Below are 19,756 nucleotides of genomic sequence, written 5' to 3' on the forward strand. Positions count from 1 at the left end.
GTCCCCCTTCTTCCCCATAGAACTTAAGTGAAGCCCAAAAAATATTTCATGTAGATCATATTAACTACCTCAAAGTAACAGGGGAGCCATTCAGAGGCAGAAAAATAATTCAACAGTGCTAGAAATGCAATTTGTTTCACCATACCACAGATTGCTGCGAAATGAAGACGCGATGCTTACAATGTAATAAAGAGCATCTTACAAACCATTAAAGATAAAATTCTTGAACCTCATTGTATTAACTGCAACAAAAAAAGGACATGTTGCTTCTTATAGGGGCTGTGAAGCCTTCCTCAAGCTCGTCAACAACTCTACCCATAGGGATAACTATTTTAACCAGAACAAGAGAACACTTAATACTGAGCAGGACTTAATTCAGAAAAATAAAACTTACGCGGAATTCTTTAACTCCAATAAAACTCAACAGAGGAAGCCACGAGACAATGATAACATAAACACTTCAGGTAATCCCTTAGTATAAATTTAATGGATTCTCTTGGTGCTAACTTTATAAGAGCCATGGCTGAAGACACCCAAGAAATGAAAAAATTCCTCATAACTTATCCAACTTTATTTAATGCTCTCAAGAAATTAAAATTTACCAAAACAGTTGAAGATAAGCTCCAACACTTAATAATGACCTTTGACAGCCTTGCCAGTAACATAAAGGTCAGCTGATTCAATTTAAATTGACTCAGCATCATACACTGGAACGCAAGCGGGATTAACAATAAAACTGACGAATTCAGACAGTTTTATGAGTAAGTGTAACTCCAACATCACCTGCTGTTATCGAACGATTGCTAATCGTAACCAACGCAGCAGGGGGCACAGCAATTCTAATCGAAAATAACATTCCTGTTAATTCGCCAGTTCTACGCACACATTTAATGTAATTCACAACACAAATCAGATAGCAGAGACTTTAGAACAACTCCATTTTATTCGCGTGCTTTCCACTCTCTCTCTCTACAGCCACTCTCGCGTTACAGAATTATTTTCGCTTCACTTTGGGGCGCCACCATACAATCATTTCACAACACCGAACATCCACCCCCGGGTTGAATGATACATTCAAAAACTTAAAAGTAAACAACAACAGTACAAATGAACACATACCACTTAATACAATAAACAGTATACATCATTGCAAAAACAAGAAATACTCAATTTATCAAATATACACAGTTGAATTCACAGAAAAGGTAACAAGTATAATATTCAAAAACAACCAGTAATCATAACACAAAGAGAAATTTTCGCACAAATTACTCATTTGGGATGAGTAAAATACAAATTTTAGTAATAGGACGTTTAAAAACTCCATTTTTAGTTTTCACTAACACTACTCTGATTTTATTATCTTTACCATAATACACTTCAAGAATTCGACCAAGAGGCCAGTTACACACAGACAAATTTTCTTCTTTCAAAATTAACATATCATTTATTTTTACATTATTTTTCTCAAAAATCCATTTATTTCGATTTTGAAGTGTACTTAGGTAGTTATTTGACCAACGTTTCCAAATCTGTTGTACAATTTTTGTTAGTTTTTGCCATTCCTTTAACCTGTTATCAGGCAGTTCTGTTAAACTCTGTTCAACAATTGCTGAAATCGGACGACCAACAAGGAAATGACCAGGAGTCAAAACATCAAAATCGTTAGGGTCACATGATAAAGGGTAGAGGGGACGTGAGTTGAGAATTCCCTCAATCTGATTAAGAATCGTTAAAAATTCTTCATAAGTGAATTTTAAACTACGCATAATTCTCTTTATATGATATTTGACGGCCTTGACTCCAGCCTCCCAGAGACCTCCATGATTTGGTGCTCTTGGTGGAATGAAACTCCACTCAACACGTTCATCACACAAAAATTTACTCATATTATTGTTACTATTACTCAGAATTTTTCTCAGTCTTTTTAACTCTAATTGTGTGCCTACAAAGTTGGAAGCATTGTCTGAAAATATACGTTCAGATTTTCCTCTTCTACTAAAAAATCGTTTTAAAGCCGCAATGAAGGCTTCGCTAGTTAGATCTGAAACTAATTCAAGGTGACATACTTTTGTGACCATGCACACGAAAACACACACGTAAACGTTATTGAAAACACCTTTTCTCTGATTAGGATATTTAATCCATAAATGCCCACAGAAATCTACTCCCACTTTGTTAAAAGGAAAATTTTGAGAAATTCTCTCGGTTGGCAATTGACCCATAATTTGTGAACAAGTAACGGGTTTTGCTTTAAAACAAATTGTACAGTTATTAACTAATTTCCTGCACATATTACGACCATTTAAGGGCCAGAATCTCTGTCTAACAATAGACAATAAAGTTTGTGGACCTACATGCAATTGTCTCTTGTGAGTCAATTCAAGAATCAAATTAGTTAACTTGTGATTCTTAGGAAGAATTATTTGGTGTTTTTTGTCATAATTTAAATTATTATATGCAAAGTCTACCTCCTACTCTTAGTACCTTTTCAGAGTCTAGAAATGGAGAGAGATTTTTTATCTTACTTTGAGGGCTAACCATACCCTTAGTGGACAAGTCCTTTAATTCTGATTCAAATTCTACCTGTTGCACCTACTTCACAAGCGTAGTTTCCGCTCGTTGGACTTCGGATATCTTCAATGGTCCAATTTGTTTGTTAAATGGTTGCTTACAATTATCGATGAACCTGTAAATATAACTAAGAACACATAAAATTTTTTGGAAATTATTAGATACAGAAAGAATTTTGTTCAAAAAACTATTGTCCAAAGTCACAGCCAAAGTTTTTCTCTCAGACGATTTTAGTTCTTCCTGACACACACTGTCATCACTAAGTATCACGTCATCATTTTTAGGGACAATGTTTTCTTCATGTAGGAAACTTGGTCCATTCCACCACTTCTCACAGTTCAACAATGAGTCGGCGCTGATGCCTCTCGTAAGAAGATCAGATGGATTGTCCTTTCCAGGACAATGGTGCCACGTGTCTTTGTTTGTAAAGGATTGTATTTCCTTCATACGGTTGGCGACAAAGACTTTCCATCTGCTGCTGGAACCTTGAATCCAACTCAAGGCTATAGTGGAATCTGTCCAAAAGTGGTTGGTTGCTGGTATTTTCTCACTGAGGACTCTTGATACTTCTTTTGCCAATCTCGCAGCAAGTAACGCACCCATTAATTCCAAACGTGGAAGGGATAATGGCTTTAGAGGAGCCACACGGCATTTTGAAGCTAAAAGATACACACAAATTTTGTTAGGAGTTTTCAGTCTTAAATATGAGACAGCTCCATACGCTTTAATGCTAGAATCGGAAAATGTGTGTATTTCACACTCTGGGGGATTCTCACTATCACACTCAAGGACATATCTAGGAATCTAAAGTTTACCTAAGAAAGACACTTCTGAACACCACTGTTCAAACTTCTCATTAACATCTAGCAGTAACTCTTCGTCCCAGTCTGTTTTACTTTGCCAGATTTCTTGAAATAAGATTTTAAATCTTATAGTGAAGGGGGATACAAATCCCATTGGATCAAATATTCTGCCTGCGGCCATCAACAAGAATCGTTTAGTATTTTTCCTTTTCAGAATTAAGTCCAATAGACCTTTTAAATTAAGACTAACATAGTCATTTTGAGGACTCCACGAAAGTCCCAAAACACGATGTGGTTGGTTCACGAAATCGTTAATATTTAAATGGTCGAAATGTTCTGTCTGCCATTGTTTCATTAAATCACAGTCATTTGAAATCCACTTCCGCAAATTCATCCCTGCATCATCCATGATTTTTGCTGCTGTGTTTGACAAGTCAAATGCTGATGATACGTCGTCTTCACCAGAGACGAGATCGTCCACGTAAAAACAACTATCGAGTGCCCGCCCAGTAACAGGATATTGTTCCTTATATTTCTCAATATGGGTTTTTATAGTTGCGGCCAATAGAAATGGAGACGAGTTCACACCAAAAGGAACTCGATTGAATCTATACACTTGAACATCGTTTTCACTGTTAGCCACAAGAAACCTAACTGCGTCTTTATCTTTTAGATTTCTTGCATCTGGAGAAAGGCTTTTTCCATATCAGCTAAAATGGATATTTTGTTCAAGCGAAAGGATATCAACAAATCAAAAATGTTTGGATTTAAATTAACTCCTTGATGTAAACAATCGTTCAGCGATAATTGTCCTATTTCATGTGCACTAGCATCAAAAACTATTCGTAATTTTGTTGTTAGAGATTCATTCTTTATTATCACTTGGTGAGGAAGATAAAACACTGGGTTATTTGTTGAAGCAAACGGATTTGTTACCCTCTCAATTATCCCCTCATCTAGGTAACCCTTTAATACTTTACAATACTCAGAATACACCTTATCCTTTTGCATTTTTCTCATAAGACTGCTGAGTCGTCTTTTTGCTAAATCAAAATTATCGCTCAACTCCTTACTATCTCTTTTCCACTGGAGTCCCACCTCATACCTACCATTTTTAAAACATATATTTTCCTTAAACAATTCTAAATTCATGTCCCCCTCACTAGTAATACCCTCGTCCTTGACATCTATTGATTCTAACTCCCAAAAGGTCTCTAATGTTGTATTTTAATCACTATCTCGAATTAAACCACAGTGAATTTTGTTATTCACCTTCTCATCTACACTTCCGCTAGCGACATATCCGAACACTGTATTTTGCAAAAGTAGTCTAGAATCTCCTGTATAAATTTGACCTGGCCTAAGCAATTCATAAAATATTTCCGCGCCTAGTAAAACATCAATTTTTCCAGGAATATTAAATTTGTAGTCTGCCAGCTCAATATTGTTAGGAAAATCAATTTAAACATTAATCATTCTTGACGGAATTAAATCGGTTATTTTTTGACAACTAGCAAATTAAGCTCTTTTTTAAAACTCATATCAAGATTATTTATGGTTGCCATAACACACCCATTAACCGTCATTGATGAAGCATTTAAACAAGATACAAGTAAATTAATTTTCTCATTCCTCAATTGCTATCTATCCGCACAATCCTTCGTTATAAAATTTGACTCGCTTCCTCCGTCTAGGAGGCACCTCACTTCATGTCTCGCGCCGTATCTGTCTCGTATTAAGCATCGCACTGTACTCAATAAAACTGTTTTTGTTTTGTTTTGCAAAAAACTCGTAGCCACTACTGATGCATTTCTCTCGCTCTCAATTTGGGGGAAGGCAATATTTGCTGACCCTCCATGACTATGACTGACGTAAGCATGTGCATTTGGATTCAACGGCGTCGAATCATTGGCTCCTGTTGCTGTCTGTGTCTGGGCGGAAGAGTTATCTCTTTTGGGATAATGAATTAATCTATTGTGCGGTTTCCCACAAAAACAATTTTTAGCTCTACACGGCTTCTTAACGAAACAATTTGAGGAAAAACATTTATAACATAAGCAATTAGTTTTCACATCTATTCTTTCGTAAACGCTAAGAGATTTGAACACAGGACACAAATACAGCGGGTGGGATTCCTTTGTTTTACAACTATTTACAATGCATTTCGCATTTTTAACGGAAGACAGATAAACACTTGAAATATTTTTGGACCCACGACTATTATTTTGATTACTGACATCATAACGCCGCGGTTCATATTTAGATTTATAATTAGGTATTAAACTTTGTTCCCCTTTAATTTTTCCCTTCGACGATATGAAAATATCGCATTCTCGGCCTAACTCATGTGGTTTAAACCACGTCTCTCCTTGTTTTACGCCAATATGAGTAGTTAATTCTCTATCCAACGTCTCGATTATTTTATCTGACACTATTAATTCACAAATTGATTTTAAGTCTTTTACCTCCCGTAACTGACAATAGTATTCAAAGGTTGCACTCAATCTAGATGCGAACTGCACATAACTTTCATTGGGTAACCTTTGCGCCTTTTTAAAGTGATTTAGACATTCTTGGGGTGTTGGTTGAAACTCCTTTAACACTATGGCTTTAAGTTTATCATAATTACTCAAATCTTCTTCTCGAAGATAAACCATTAAATTACACGCTTTCTCTCCAAGGATATTTAAAAGAATTTCGGGTTTTAATTTCTCGGGAACATCTTTGGTTTTAAATGCCTTCTCAATCGACTGAAAAAATAAATTAAATGACTCGGTTCTCTGAGGAATCGGAATAGTTAGAGTTTTAATACTCTTAATCAAACTCTCTACATTACATTCTGTTCCGATTGTTTTAATGTCATTTTGTGATGGCTCACTCTCTCGAGATTGTTCACGCAATTTTGCAATTTCTAATTCCCCTTCTAACTGGGACAGTTTAATTCTCTCAAATTCTAGTCGATTTTCGTTTTCTAATTTTTCCCGCTCAAGTTTATCTTTTCTCTAGTTTATTTCCTCAAGTACACAGTCAACAATAGTTTGATACGATTCTTGATCTGTTTTATAAATCTTACTCTCCTGTATTAACTCTCTTAAATCTAGAACTTTAGCATTATCAGGTATAGGTAATTTTAACTCCTCGGCAATAGCCTTTAACTCCTCTTTTTTAAACTTAGTAATACTCATTTTCACAAAAATTAACTCAATCACAAATGAAATTAATAAAACACAAATTAATTACGTCTTAAAATACTAGATATAACAATATCAATATCATAAAATTTGAATAACTAACCTCTCACCAAGTAACAATAACAACTGAATCTCCGTGAAACCCAAACTTGAACTCTGAACAACATAAGACAATCGCTTTCGTTTTCAATTAATTTTCGATGCACTATTTTCAAAATTTTTGTTCTTCGGTCCCAGCCACCTCTGACTCGACGGACCTTGTTAATTCGCCAGTTCTACGCACACATTTAGTGTAATTCACAACACAAATCAGATGGCAGAGATTTTAGAACAACTCCATTTTATTCGCGTGCTTTCCACACACACTCTCTCTCTCTACAGCCACTCTCGCGTTACAGAATTATTTTCGCTTCACTTTGGGGGCGCCACCATACAATCATTTCACAACACCGAACAATTCCCCGTTACGAACCAACCCCCCCCCTTCCCAATCGCGTCGTAGTTGTAATTCATTTTAAAAATAAAGATCCTATCACTCTCACTTCAATTTACATTCACCCTGGTTCTGGCCCATCATTATTTACCTTTGATCTTGAAAATTTAGTTCAAATAAGTTCCAATCAAACAATAGCGGGCGATTTTAATGCACACCTCAAAAACGGGGGTTGTCACTATAAAACTACTAGAGGCAGTTCATTAAATTCCTTCTGCACTGGAGCCTGTGTTGATATTTTGGCCCCACCTCTCCCACAAGATTTGGTTATTATTCCGCAAGTACCATTGATCTAACGTTAGCTAAAGATTTCGTTTAAAAATCCGAAATTAATTCCGTAAACGAACTAAGCTCTGATCATAATCCCGTAATGCTAAACTTTTTTATTAATTTCTCCATCCCTGCCAACCCTGGAAAAATTAAAACTAACTGGAACCTATTTAAAAACAATCTGGATAAGTAAAAAAAATCTAGATTTCAACAGTCTAAACTCCGAACAGCAAATAGTTGCCGCCGTAATCAATTTAATTAACCAAAGCAAGATCGCCGCATCTAACAACATCCTAGAAAACAAATTTTTCTTTGATCCACAAATTAAAAAACTAAACAAAGAGCGTAATCACTCCAGAAAGATGCTTCAGCAAATCAGGGACCCAGCCTTTTAGAAAATCACTGATACATAACCTATTTGCATACGCCTGCCCAGTGTGGGGGTACGGCTGCCAAAAGTAACTTCAAATTAACTGACCAGCAACAAAGACAAATTATTAAAACTATTTGTAAAGCCCCAACTTTTTCTCTGATACTGAAATTTACAAAGCAAACGACTACCCATCACTTAAAAAATTCGTCAAAAAATTAGCCACTAACTTCTATAATAACTTAGATAACATTGATAATGAAGCAATAAAACTGTGGTGGTAACTTCATATTCCAGATAACAACCTCCGGAAAAGAGTGTACACTTTTGTCTAGTGGCTTTGTTACTCGGCTATAAACCCCACCCGTTGTGAGCTCGAACCTCAGCTTGCACATCGGTGACCACGGTTCTGAACAACCACATCCTTCGTTCAGCTGTCGTGGCTCTATCTACCGGCAGCAACCACTCACACACGCTCGCCGTCACCCGCCATAACACTTGGCGCGATAATCACGTTCGTCGCTAGCTAAAACTGGAGCGTTGAAACTCCACCGCCACTCTGGTCGGGGAGTATTGTGGTGGTAACTTCATAAGCCAGATGACAACCTCCGGAAAAGAGTGTACACTTTTATCTAGTGGCTTTGTTACTCGGCTATGAACCCTAATGTTGCGAGTTCGAACCTCAAATTTGCTCAGAACTAATCCCTAAGTACGACCCCAACCCAAAAATAAAAAGACCTAAAAACGTTCTCCTATGACATCCTAACCCGTTCGCTAACCTACCTAACCGTTTCTCCTACCTGTTTAATCAAAAGTCAATAATCAATACTAATGGCGCCATGTAGTAATATAAATGTCATCACTAACTTCTCCCACACTGTAAAAAATCTCAAAGTTCCCGTTTGCTTTCGGCAGCATACCCATTCACCCACACCACCAATAGTATCCCTCCATTTGCTCACTCACATCTCCTCAGCCAACCACAATCCTAGCTTCATGCAAAATTTCACCAAAGTTAATCCACACTTCTCATCACGAATCTACCTAGCTCATGACAATATACTAAAAGCCATAGTTTCAAACAGTCTCTTTCAGGAAGGGGATAGTCCTTTTCCGAGGACGGGAGCCACGGCAAGTTCACCATTGAAGTCGAAGTATAAAATCCAGGTTATGGTTTAATGTCCTCTGAATTTAACCAATTCGCGATGGGCGTGTCTTACATGCATCACTAGCGAAGGTCTCCCACAGCCGAGCGTCCCACCCGTGCATTTCTAAAAATCGAACTCATGGGATGGTGATGCATATATGCATCCTAAACTGGAATAATTTTTAAATGCCACTAGATGTGTCCATTACTTTTGAAATAAATATAGTTTTAGTATCCCAACCTTCAGTTTGCTCTTATTCAGCCTTTGGTATTTTACACGTCAGCTGTTGCGGGGGAGGGGGGGGGTAATGTGAATAAACAGAGCTGAGTTGTGCAACGTTTCACTTGATAGAATGATTTGCGTTTCTGATCTCCCTCCGAATGCTTTTCTTCTTCTTTGTTTCTTATTGCTGGATAATCGTAACTAGTCTTTTTGGGGTTCTTTTTTATTTTGCTTAGTTTTCTGATGTATTTAGCATACTTCTCTTTTTATTACGAAAAGCCATAATTTCGGTTTATTCGCAGGAAAGCGTGATTTGTGCAGGAAGAATGTGCTCAAATTATGAATGAATTAATAATCTAAAAAGGCAGAGAAAAAAAAGACGACGTTAGAGCTTAAACTTTATTTTCTTTGTGATTTTTTTTTTTGTTTTGTTTCAAAGTTATGCTTAGAGACGTAAAATCCCCGTCCTGCAGGATCATTCCTTTCGTGTACCCTTTGTCCCGTGCGCGCGTCTAGGGTAGAGGTCACCTGTCACTAAAAGGTTAACCCAATTTGAGAAAATCTTTTATTTTTCTGATTAAATATATTTTGATATTTTGGCATGTATAAATACTCTTTTTTAATTATTGAATTTTTTTTCGTCATAAGATTTATCTTTCATAATAATAACAAAATAAAAATGCTTAGATTTCTGTTATACTACAAGTTTGGCGCAGTATAGCTAAATCTGGTTTCTGTACCATTAAATTTCACTTTAGAGTCACCAAATTATGTACTAAAACTAGAATATAGAAATGGTTGGTTCATGTTTGAACAGTTTTTCATTGCTGGAGATTGTGCCAACTCGGTCTAGGGCGCTCTGCCAACATTGCAGTGAATACCAATCAATCTTGAAATATAAATCAGAAATTGTTAATTGTAAGCAGCGCCTCAACTGAACGCAGAGCCGGCCTTCTCTGAAAAGGAACCTGGGTGCAAAAAACCATATGGGCCCTAAATTAAAAAAAAAAAAAAAAAGAAAAAGAAAGGTGAACACATGCTTGAATAATGAAGATAATTCTTTATTAATTTTAATTTGCTGAAAGAGCGCTCAGCCCTTGCTATAGTAACTGACAAGGTAAGAAAAGTTTAAACATAATTTATACATTTTAGAAATAACTCATTATAATTATTATTTGGGATGTATTGCAATATGCCTTGCGCTATAATTAGATCCTTTTCATTCAAAATCGGATCTCACAGCAAACCAATTTTCTGGAACAGGTTTTCATCTACATCTTTGTCATAAAACTTCACAAAAGTTTTAAAACATTTTTCTAATTCATGTTTTTCTAAAAATTTTATATCACTGATTAATTTGAAATCAGAAATAATTCTTTACTTTTAAATCGATCTTCTATTTGTGCAACAACAATATCATTATGATATTTAAAAAAATTACATCTAAATTCCTATACTAGGTTTTCTACAACTTCATCTTCTGCTAATTCGTAAAATAATCTTTTTCTTTTTCGAATTCGTTTTTCATAAAACTGCTCTGAAATATTCACACTACGCGCTTGTACTTTTGCTTCGTCTAAAAATGTGCCACAATTGGCTCCTAAATTTGGTATTTCGGTTTTAATTTTATTGACTAAATTAGAAGCCGAGTCAAGAACAATTGTTTTTGCTTGAAATAATTTATTGATAGTGTTGATTTTGGAAAATATTGCAAATACCATATTATTAAACATAAAATAAATGGCATTCTTTGTATTGAATTCAATTGTCTTTTAGTTTTGTACATTTCTGAGCAATTCAGATCTTACATCAATAAATTCTTCTAGGCCATTACAAATTTGTTTAAATTGTGTATACACTGCTTTTATCGAATCTATTGTGGCTTTCAAATGAGTGTTGCATAATAGGTTAAGAGAAATGCTTAAATATTTTTGTAGAATTTTCCTATTTTTTGAAGATGCAGAAAATAAGCAAAATAAATGTTGCAATATCCCCAAAAAATTTTACAATATATATTGCAAAAAGCGGTATCACAAATTAAGAAATTAAACCAGTATGATAGCCAAGACGCATAAATTAATGAGGGTTTAGAGTAATTATTCAAGATTGTGATCTTTATGTTTCCGTTTCATGTTTTACTGTTGTCATTTGCCTGTCCTCTACAATCTACAATATCTAAATCAAACTTACTTGATCTTTTAATAGAGTTTTTGCTAGTCTTTATCCAGCCACATCAGTTGTTTCAATAATCTGTATAAATGACTCATTTATAGGGTTTATTGAAGGTTTAGGTTTATGAATCATTAACAGGATTTATAGGGTTATTACAATCTTTTCTCTTCAAAATTCACATACCTAATAAGGACTGAAGTTTGTTCTTTTTGGGAAACATCAAGAATACCATCCATTTGATCTTATGGTCTACTTTTATATTATCTTTATTTTTATTAAGGGCGTCCTTTCCTAAAGGCGTCGAAAATACTCAGATAGTCACATGTAAACAAAGTAGCATGTCTACTTTTAGTATGTGTGAGAGCTACTATTGTTTAGAATATTATTTTAGTTCTTGATTATATTGAGGGCCCCTCAATCTCTGGTCTCCAGTGCATAGCATTCCCCCCCCCCCGTCCTAAATGGCCGACCCTGGCTGAATGTGACGCAATTAGGATATGCTGTCATACAATCTTGGTATTCTAGACTCGTAACATATTCTCACATATTTTCTTTCCTTTCACACCGAATCAGTGTGTGTACACTTAGCCGAGGTTGAAAGCCTCGTTTTTTTATGTTTAAGCTTCATAAGGAAAATTACCTTTCCTTTTGTGCTTTCAAAATAAAGCAAAAAAATCTAAATGGAAATATATTCAGTTCAATTTATTTCATTTCAGAATTCAACTATCAAGAGGCACCATTATTTGTTAGTAAAAAGTCATGTTATAATATAAGCACTCGCTTTGTCTTTCCATTTCATAGCGGTTGCAGCTTCTCATTGCATATTCACTCCCTTTTTAATTTCACTTTACACAAATCTTTCGGCATGTTCTTTCTGTTCGCACGTATTGTGCCTTTGTTTTACGATCAAGCGATGACGTCATAAACAATTCTGGGAAAGAGTACCGGTCATCCGTGCACAAAGTGTGCAAAGCTGACTGAGAAGGTGCTTTGACAATACTTTCCGAAGCATCGGAATTTGTTTTATTGTGGTCTGCCTGAATCGGACTAGCATAATTTGTAAAATTTAATACCAAACTTTGCCCTTTTTTCAATTTCTACTATTAGTTCGCACTCTCCCTCTATATATTTATATATCTTGTTCAAATTTTCAATCGTTAATAAAATACTTTTTATTCATCCACTCAAGTTAAAGTACATTTTTTAAAACTTGAAGTGGCTGAACTTGATGTTAATACAGTTTTTTCAAATAGTAATTCATTAATTAAATTAAATTTATTTTTAATACTTTAAATAGAGTTTTAGCAGTTTTAATAAAGATTGAAACCAAGAGGCAGTAGCTCAATCGGTAAAATGCAAGGGTTTCAGTATTTTTCACGTGAAGGTGAAGAATTCGAGTTCAATTCTTGCGAAAATCAATAATTTTTTAATAATTATTTAATAAAAAGGAACTAAAATAAAAGTTTTCTTTGTTGACCTAAGTAGGAATTGAATTTAAATTTTTGTTTTGTATCACTTGTTGATGGATTAAATTGCTTATAAAATATGCTCTCTTTATGTTTCATGAAGGATTCATCAATAGTAATGTGTTCTTTCATTATGTATAGTTCCTTACATTTTTGGTTCATTTATCACAGGTTTTATCTTTCTCAATTAATCTCTATTGTCTACCAGAATATGGATTCCGAAATATAAACGTAATTTGCAGATATATTTTTATTGGCATTGATTTTCTAAATATCGACGTTTCTATAACAGCCCTTTTCGACCAATTCATTTGTAGTCTTGGTTTTTTCACCTGGGCCATTATTATGGACAATGCGAAATATCTTTTAATTTTTATTAGAATCTACAGGAAATCGTCGTTGTTCTGTGTGCGTTCGCTTGTATTTGTTCTGCATAGCGGTTAGTTTCGATTACAATATTTTCAGAATATCATCAAATATTATATCAAATATATCTAATTCTTTTCCACTTTCTCCAAATTGACGTATTGCTGCTTTTTTTATGGCAAGAATCATCGTATAGTCCCAGATTTTTGGACTATTTCTTACTCCTTTCCAAAGCCAGAGTCCTGGTAGTTGATCGTCGTCAGAAGTATCATGACTAAGTAACCGCATGCATTTCTTTCGAACAGAAAGTATTACGCCACTACTGTCACTTTCGGTAACAGAATTATTATCAAAATCCTTAATAAAAAATTATCTCAAAATCTTTTTCTTGAAGTCATCTCGTGGGGATGCTCCTCCGGTACTTATGAGAAATACAGCTCGATGTGCGAATGTGACCAAGAGTAACTTGAAACAGATTACGGTGCGAAGAGATAATAAGAATATATTACGTCTGTACTATTTGAGGTGGGGCAAATTGCAAACCGCGACCGCCATACCACGGGCGATGCCCGCAATATTCACGTTTGGCTTGATCATCGTACTACGGGGGCTATACCCATAGTTGTAGGTTAACGGGTTAAAAGTGGAATGGAGTCAAAATATGAAAATTCCAAATTTTGATTTTTATGTTCATTTTTTATTGATAAATAAATTGCCAGTAAAGAACTTTCTTCCATATCGAAACAATCTTATCACAATCAATATTTTATCGCAATATGAACATTTCATGCTTGTTAATTTGGACTCCGAAACAGTCCGAAGAACACTCATCAGATATCTCCTTTAAAAAGAAAACCCTCGGGAGCGGTCTCTCCAAAACTTTCTCACGTGCTCTCTGATAAAGAGGGCTTTCGAATACACAACAGTTACGAAATATTAACTTTTTGTGTGAATTCAGCATTTTGACTGAATCTCTCTTATCATCCTTGGCAAGTTATTTGGCGATTAATCCCTGGCAGGCGTTAATAGTATCGAAAAATCGAATTTGTGACATAGACATGTTTTTCTCAACCGATCGGAAAAAAACGATATAAAACTGCACTTGTAGTCACAAAATACCATACCAAATGGATATATTTAATTCATTGCGTTTTCGAATGATCAGGTTTGCATGTTTCTGGAAGTAAAGACCAACAGACAGTTAAACCGTAGTTGGATTTCGCTCAAAATTTGGCAGATGTCTGCACTACAGATTTTAAATCTGTGCATCTAATTTTATCCATCTAGTTTTGTACTTGTATTCGAACAGGGATTTCCTCTGAACAGAATTTACACAAAATGTGATAGAAATCTGAAAATTTGGTTTAAAACCGCATACCAAATTTCAACCGTCTAGCTCAATGCGTTTCAGCGTTTATGCTTGTCTCAGTCATACATACAAACATTTTCTAAAAATGTGTTTTTCGAACTCATGCAGATGTAAAATGTACAGATTCGTCAAAATCTCGAATTTGAATTTTTTTTTTTATGATTACTGTACATTCTTCACACTACTCATATAGAAAGTAAAAAAAAAAGTATACATAATATACTTTTTCTAAATGACAGAAATTTAATTACATTAAGCAAAAATGGCTAGTTTTGGAATAAAAAAAAAATAGTTTTAAAGAATTTATTAAAAAATCATATCCCATTTATGAATTAGCTTGTGACTAAAATTGACATAATTTTCCAAGATTTTTGTCTTCTACATATAGTTATTGCCTTACACTAACAAAATATTTAACTTCCTATTAAAATTATTGCCATGAATGACAATAGGTATTGAATCTTCTGGACTTGGGGCAATTTATATACTATCAAATCAATAACAAACGAAGTTCTCTCGTAATTTTTCTCATTTTTTCATATCAAAAAATCATTTTCTCCATAGTACGTTCCATATATTGGTTCGGTTTGTTCAGCTGTTTATATAGGTTCAACTTATTAAGTGAAAGGTCCATGAGATGTGTTTTGTGAACTAACTGAGGAATGTGATTCATGGGAAAATGTACATGTATAAACTATAATATTTCGGATGATTATTCAAATATTTACAAAAATGATAAATATTTCTTCACAGATTATATATTATGACCTTATGATTAACGTCTGAAGATGAATAATTAAAAGGATGTTCTAAGTTGCATCCATATAATATATTTGAATCATTGGCAAATTTTAAAAAAAGTCTTAAAAAAGTTTTTTAAAAATCTTTTTTGGGAAATAATTTTCCACGATTTTATTAAATATCTTTAAATGAAGACAAATATTCCGAAATTACATAATTTCTTTTTATTTATTAAAATACAATCTATACATAATAAAATACTGTGATAAATAACTTTATATTTTAAACTGTTACTGTAAAATTGCACAACAGTTTCGATATATTGCCGTTTCCCTGACCTCTCATTGTTTCATTTTGTTACTTTTTATTACAAAGAGTGCTCATTTAAAGGATTTTCTTTTCCAAACTGATTTTATTAAATATTTATTATAGTACTACAGTTTCATTCTGAGACATCTTAGCCATTTGAAATAGAAATCGGAGATGTAGTTGCAGGTTGAAAACTGTAGTTGCAGTTTCCGGTGTCATTTGCTCCTCTTGAGAAGGCCTGAATCCTATGTAGTTCCAAGTTCTGGATATCTTTCTGTGTTTGATGTTGTCTTATCATTTTGAGAAGATACAGAATCCAGAGTAGTTTCAGGATCTGCGGAAGTTTCTGGATTTGTTGTTTCATCCTCTGGAGAAGATGGTGAATTCGTGGCAGTTTCAGGCTCTGATGGTGTTTCATCCTCCGGAGAAATTAAGGAAAGCACCTTAGTTTCAGTTTCAACAGAAGTATCACGTCTTGCTGTTTTATATTATGTAGAAACAATTGATTTCGTTGTAATTTTTGATTCAGAAGGAATTTCTACATTTGGAATTGTTTCATTTCCTAAAGAAGATACGAAAACCACCTTAGTTTCTCAACTCTGAAGAATTTCCAGCATTTACTTTTGCTCCAACTTCTGGAAGAGATGCTAAATTCTGTGTAATTTCAAGTTCTCTTGCAATTTCTTTACTTGTTACTTCAGTCTCTGGAGAAGATGTTGAAAATGATGAATTTTGAAGTTCCGAAGAAAATGTTGCAGTTATTATTATTTCATACTCTGGAGAAGAGGTGTTATGAACTATAATTTTAGGAGGTTGAGAATTTTTTTGTATGTAGTGTTGTTTCATTTTCATGAAAATAAGATAATTTATGAGTAATTTCCGGCTACGGAGAAGTTTTTGTTCTTGTTATTGTTTCATCATCTATAAAAGATGTAGAATTCGAGTCATTTTTAAATTCTGAAGGAGTTTAAGCATTTGAAGTTTTTTTCTTCTCTGCATAAAATTCGGAATCCGATATACCTCCAGATTCTGAAGAAGATTCTTCAGTTGACATTACTTCCTTTTTGAGAGGAAAATACTGAACGCAGTGTAACATCGGTTTCTTTCGGGGTTCCGTTTCCGTTGTCTCATAATCTTAATAAGATGTTGAATCAGATGTAATTTCCAGTGTTTATAGATTCATCCTTTATCTTAGATACTGAATACAGTGTAATTTTGATTCTGAAGAAATTTCTGAATTTTTAATTTTTTTCTCTTAAGAAAAATGATGCTTCCAATTTAGTTTCAGATATTGAAGCAGTTTCTCCATTTTGTGTTATCTCATCTTCAGAAGAAGTTGCGAAATATAGTTAAGTCTCAGGCCATGTAGAAATTTTCTATATTTAATATTGTTTCATATTTTGAGAAAGATGCTGAATCTGACATAGTTTCTGGTGGAGCAGAAATTTCTCTATTTGCCTCCTCTTCCCCAAAAGAAAATACTAAGTCAGTTTCTTAGTTTAGCAGCTTAGTTTCAGGTTCTTGTGATGTTTCTGCATCCGCAGTTGTTTCACTATTTAGAGAATCTGGTATAGTTTTAGTTTTTGTAGCAGTCTCCCAACTTGTTATCTGTTCCTTTAGGGAGTTACTGAAAGCGGTGTAGTATTAGGCTCTGAAGAAGTTTCAACATTTGGTGTTGTTTCTCTTTTATTATAAGATACTGAATACAGTATAATATCAATTTCGAAGACATTTCAGGATTTCGTATTCTTCTATTTTGAGAAGAGTTGACATTAGCAGCAGTTTTAGGTTTTGAAGAAATTTTTGCATTTTAAGTTGTTTCATATTCAGTAGTAGATGGCGAATCCAACTTAGTTTCAAGTTACTGGAGAAATGTCTGCATTTAGCGCTGTTCTTTCTAAAGAAGCTACTGCATCCAATGCAGTTTCTGGTTTTCAGAAAGTGTCCGCAATTCTTTCAATCTCTTGCAAAGTTGGAGAGTAGTTTGAAGCTCTGAAGAAGTTTCTGCATTTGATAGGACATCAGGAGAAGATGTTGTATCTAATTTAATGCCAATTTTTGAAGAATTTTCTGCTTTTCGTGCTTTTTCCTTCTCTAGAGAAGTAGAAGAGATTGCAGTTTCTATTTATGCAGGAGTTCCTGATGTTGACGTAGTTTCGACTCTTGGAGTAGAAGCTGAACTAAATCTAGTTTAAGTTCCTCTAGAGGTTTCTGTTTTTCTTGTTATTTCATATTTTGAAGTAAATACTGATTTCAATGTAATTTCATGCCCTGAAAATTTTTCTGAAGTTGACGTAGTTTCAACTTCTTAAGAGCTTTCTGTTTTTTGGTCGCTCTAACTCCTGAAGTAAATATTGAATGCAGCATAGCTTCAGACTCTGAATAACCGTCTGGAAATGGCGATATTTCCTCTTTCTTTGTAGATATAATTTCTGCAGAGTTTTCTGTTTTTAGTGTTATTTTGCCTTCAGAAGTAAATATTGAATCCAGGCAACTCTATACTCTGAAGACGCTTCAGCAGCTGAATTGTTTCATGCAATGGAAATGATTAGGAATCTATCGTAGTTTGTGGTTCTGAAGAAATTTATTTATTTAACGTTGTTTCAACTTCTAAGGAAGAAGCTGACTTCAGTCTAGTTTCAAGCTCTGAAGATCCTGCTGTTGAAGTTGTTCCATCTTCTGGGGAAGCTCAGTGTATTTTCAATTTCTGCAGAGGTTTCTATTTTTGGTGCTATTTCATTTTCTAAATTAGATGTTGAATCCAATATAGTTTCAGACGCAAAAGAACATTCTTTAGTTGATGTTGTTTCATCTTCTGGAGAAGATTCTTCGTTCAGTGCAGTTTGAGCTTTTGGAGAAAATTCGTTTTTCTTTGTTATTTCATCTTCTGAACTAAATGCTGAACTCAGCGCAGTTTCATGCTCGGAAGTATTTTCTGTTTTGGCGGTTATTTCATCTTCTGAAGAAGATGTAGAATCTAGAGTAGCTTTAGATTCAAAGGAGGTTTCTACGGTAGGTGTTGTTTCTTATTGTGAATAAGATGAAGAATTCAACGTAGTTTCAGGCCATGAATGTGTTTCTATAGTAGACTTTGCTTCATCTTCTGGAGAAAATGCTAGATTTAACGTAGTTTTACGTTCTGAGGTTGTTTCTGCATCTGATTTTGTTCCATTTTCAGCAGAAAATGTTGAATGCAATATAGTTTCAATTTCACGAGGAATTTCTGTTTTTGGTACTATTTCATCTCTTGAAGTATATACTGATTTCAGAGTACCACCAATCTCTGAAAAACTTTAAGCTGTCGACGTTTTTTCATCGACTTTCGTAGTTTTAGGTACAAAGGTACCTGTTTGTGACGCAGTTTCTTCTTTAGAAACAGATGATGAATGCAGCGTAGTTTCAGTCTTTAAAAAAGTGTCTGCAGTTGAAATTATTTCATTTTCTTTAATAGATGTTGAATAAAGTACAGTTTTAGTTTCTGCAAATGATTCTGTGTTTGGTGTAGTATTAGTTTCAGTAAATGTTGAATGCAGAGTAGTTTCAATCTCTGAAGAAGTATGGGAAGTTGAAGTTATTTCATGTTCTTCAGGAGATGTTGAATCCAGCATAGTTTCGGTTTCTGCTTTTTGTGCTATTTTAACTTCTGAAGTAGATGTTAAATGCAGCGTAGTTTCAGGCTTTGAAGAAGTTTCTGCAGTTTTCATTGTTTCAACTTCCGGAGGAGATGCTGTAGTTTCAGTTGCTGTAGAGGGTTCTGATGTTTGTAGTGTTTTAACATCCGAAGAAGATGTTGAAAGCAATGTTGTTTCAAGTTCTGAAGATGTTTCTGCAAATGTCATGACTTTATCTTCTGTAGAAGATTTTGATTTCAATACAGTTTCAGTTCTTGCAGAGGTTTTCGTTGTTTGTATTGTTTTAACATCCGATGTAAATGTTAAATGCAAAGTAGTTTCAGGTTCTGAAGAAGGTTCTGCAGTGGACCATGTTTCTTCTTCTTCTGTAGGAAATGCTGAAACCAATCTAGTTTCAGTTACCGAAGAAGTTTCCTTAGTTTGTGCTGTTTTAACATCTGATATAGATGATGAATATAGCGTAGTTTTAATCTTTGAAGACGTTTCTGCAGATTTCGTTTCGTTCTGTAGGAGGACTCATCTTCTCCATGTCCAATCAACTGTTTAAATAATCGTGAAGATTATAGTCGCAGGGGCATGGAGAGGTGTTATGTAGGAGATGCTGAAACCACTGTAGTTTCAGTTTCTGCA

The 19,756-nt window shown here is 34.5% G+C and overlaps 2 protein-coding genes across 2 annotated transcripts; both read right to left on the reverse strand.

Moving 5' to 3' along the window:
- Positions 1 to 90: 90 nt before the first annotated feature.
- On the reverse strand, positions 91 to 6,562 carry LOC129968421 (uncharacterized). Its single transcript, XM_056082279.1, has 5 exons — positions 6,451 to 6,562; positions 3,390 to 4,061; positions 2,740 to 3,233; positions 1,573 to 1,718; positions 91 to 154 (listed from the first exon to the last, which is right to left on the reverse strand). The coding sequence occupies exons 1-5, from the start codon at positions 6,560 to 6,562 to the stop codon at positions 91 to 93; spliced, it is 1,488 nt and encodes a 495-aa protein (XP_055938254.1).
- Positions 6,563 to 18,133: 11,571 nt separating this feature from the next.
- LOC129968422 (salivary glue protein Sgs-3-like) lies at positions 18,134 to 19,333 on the reverse strand. Its single transcript, XM_056082280.1, has 2 exons — positions 18,841 to 19,333; positions 18,134 to 18,519 (listed from the first exon to the last, which is right to left on the reverse strand). Exons 1-2 carry the CDS (start codon positions 19,331 to 19,333, stop codon positions 18,134 to 18,136), a joined length of 879 nt encoding a protein of 292 aa, XP_055938255.1.
- Positions 19,334 to 19,756: the final 423 nt, after the last annotated feature.

This window comes from Argiope bruennichi, chromosome 5, assembly GCF_947563725.1.
Source record: "Argiope bruennichi chromosome 5, qqArgBrue1.1, whole genome shotgun sequence".
NCBI lineage: Eukaryota > Metazoa > Arthropoda > Arachnida > Araneae > Araneidae > Argiope > Argiope bruennichi.

Excerpts from the sequence above, each read along its gene's own strand:
- LOC129968421 (XM_056082279.1), bottom strand. The coding sequence starts at position 6,562 with ATGAGTATTACTAAGTTTAAAAAAGAGGAGTTAAAGGCTATTGCCGAG. Across the intron at positions 3,234-3,389 it reads TTCAGAAGTGTCTTTCTTAG|CTTCAAAATGCCGTGTGGCT; the intron begins GTAAACTTTAGA and ends TGTATCTTTTAG. Across the intron at positions 1,719-2,739 it reads TTTTGAACAAAATTCTTTCT|ATTGAGGGAATTCTCAACTC; the intron begins GTATCTAATAAT and ends ATTCTTAATCAG.
- LOC129968422 (XM_056082280.1), bottom strand. The coding sequence starts at position 19,333 with ATGACATTTGCAGAAACATCTTCAGAACTTGAAACAACATTGCTTTCA. Across the intron at positions 18,520-18,840 it reads AGAAACTGCGTCACAAACAG|AAACAACACCTACCGTAGAA; the intron begins GTACCTTTGTAC and ends ATTCACAATAAG.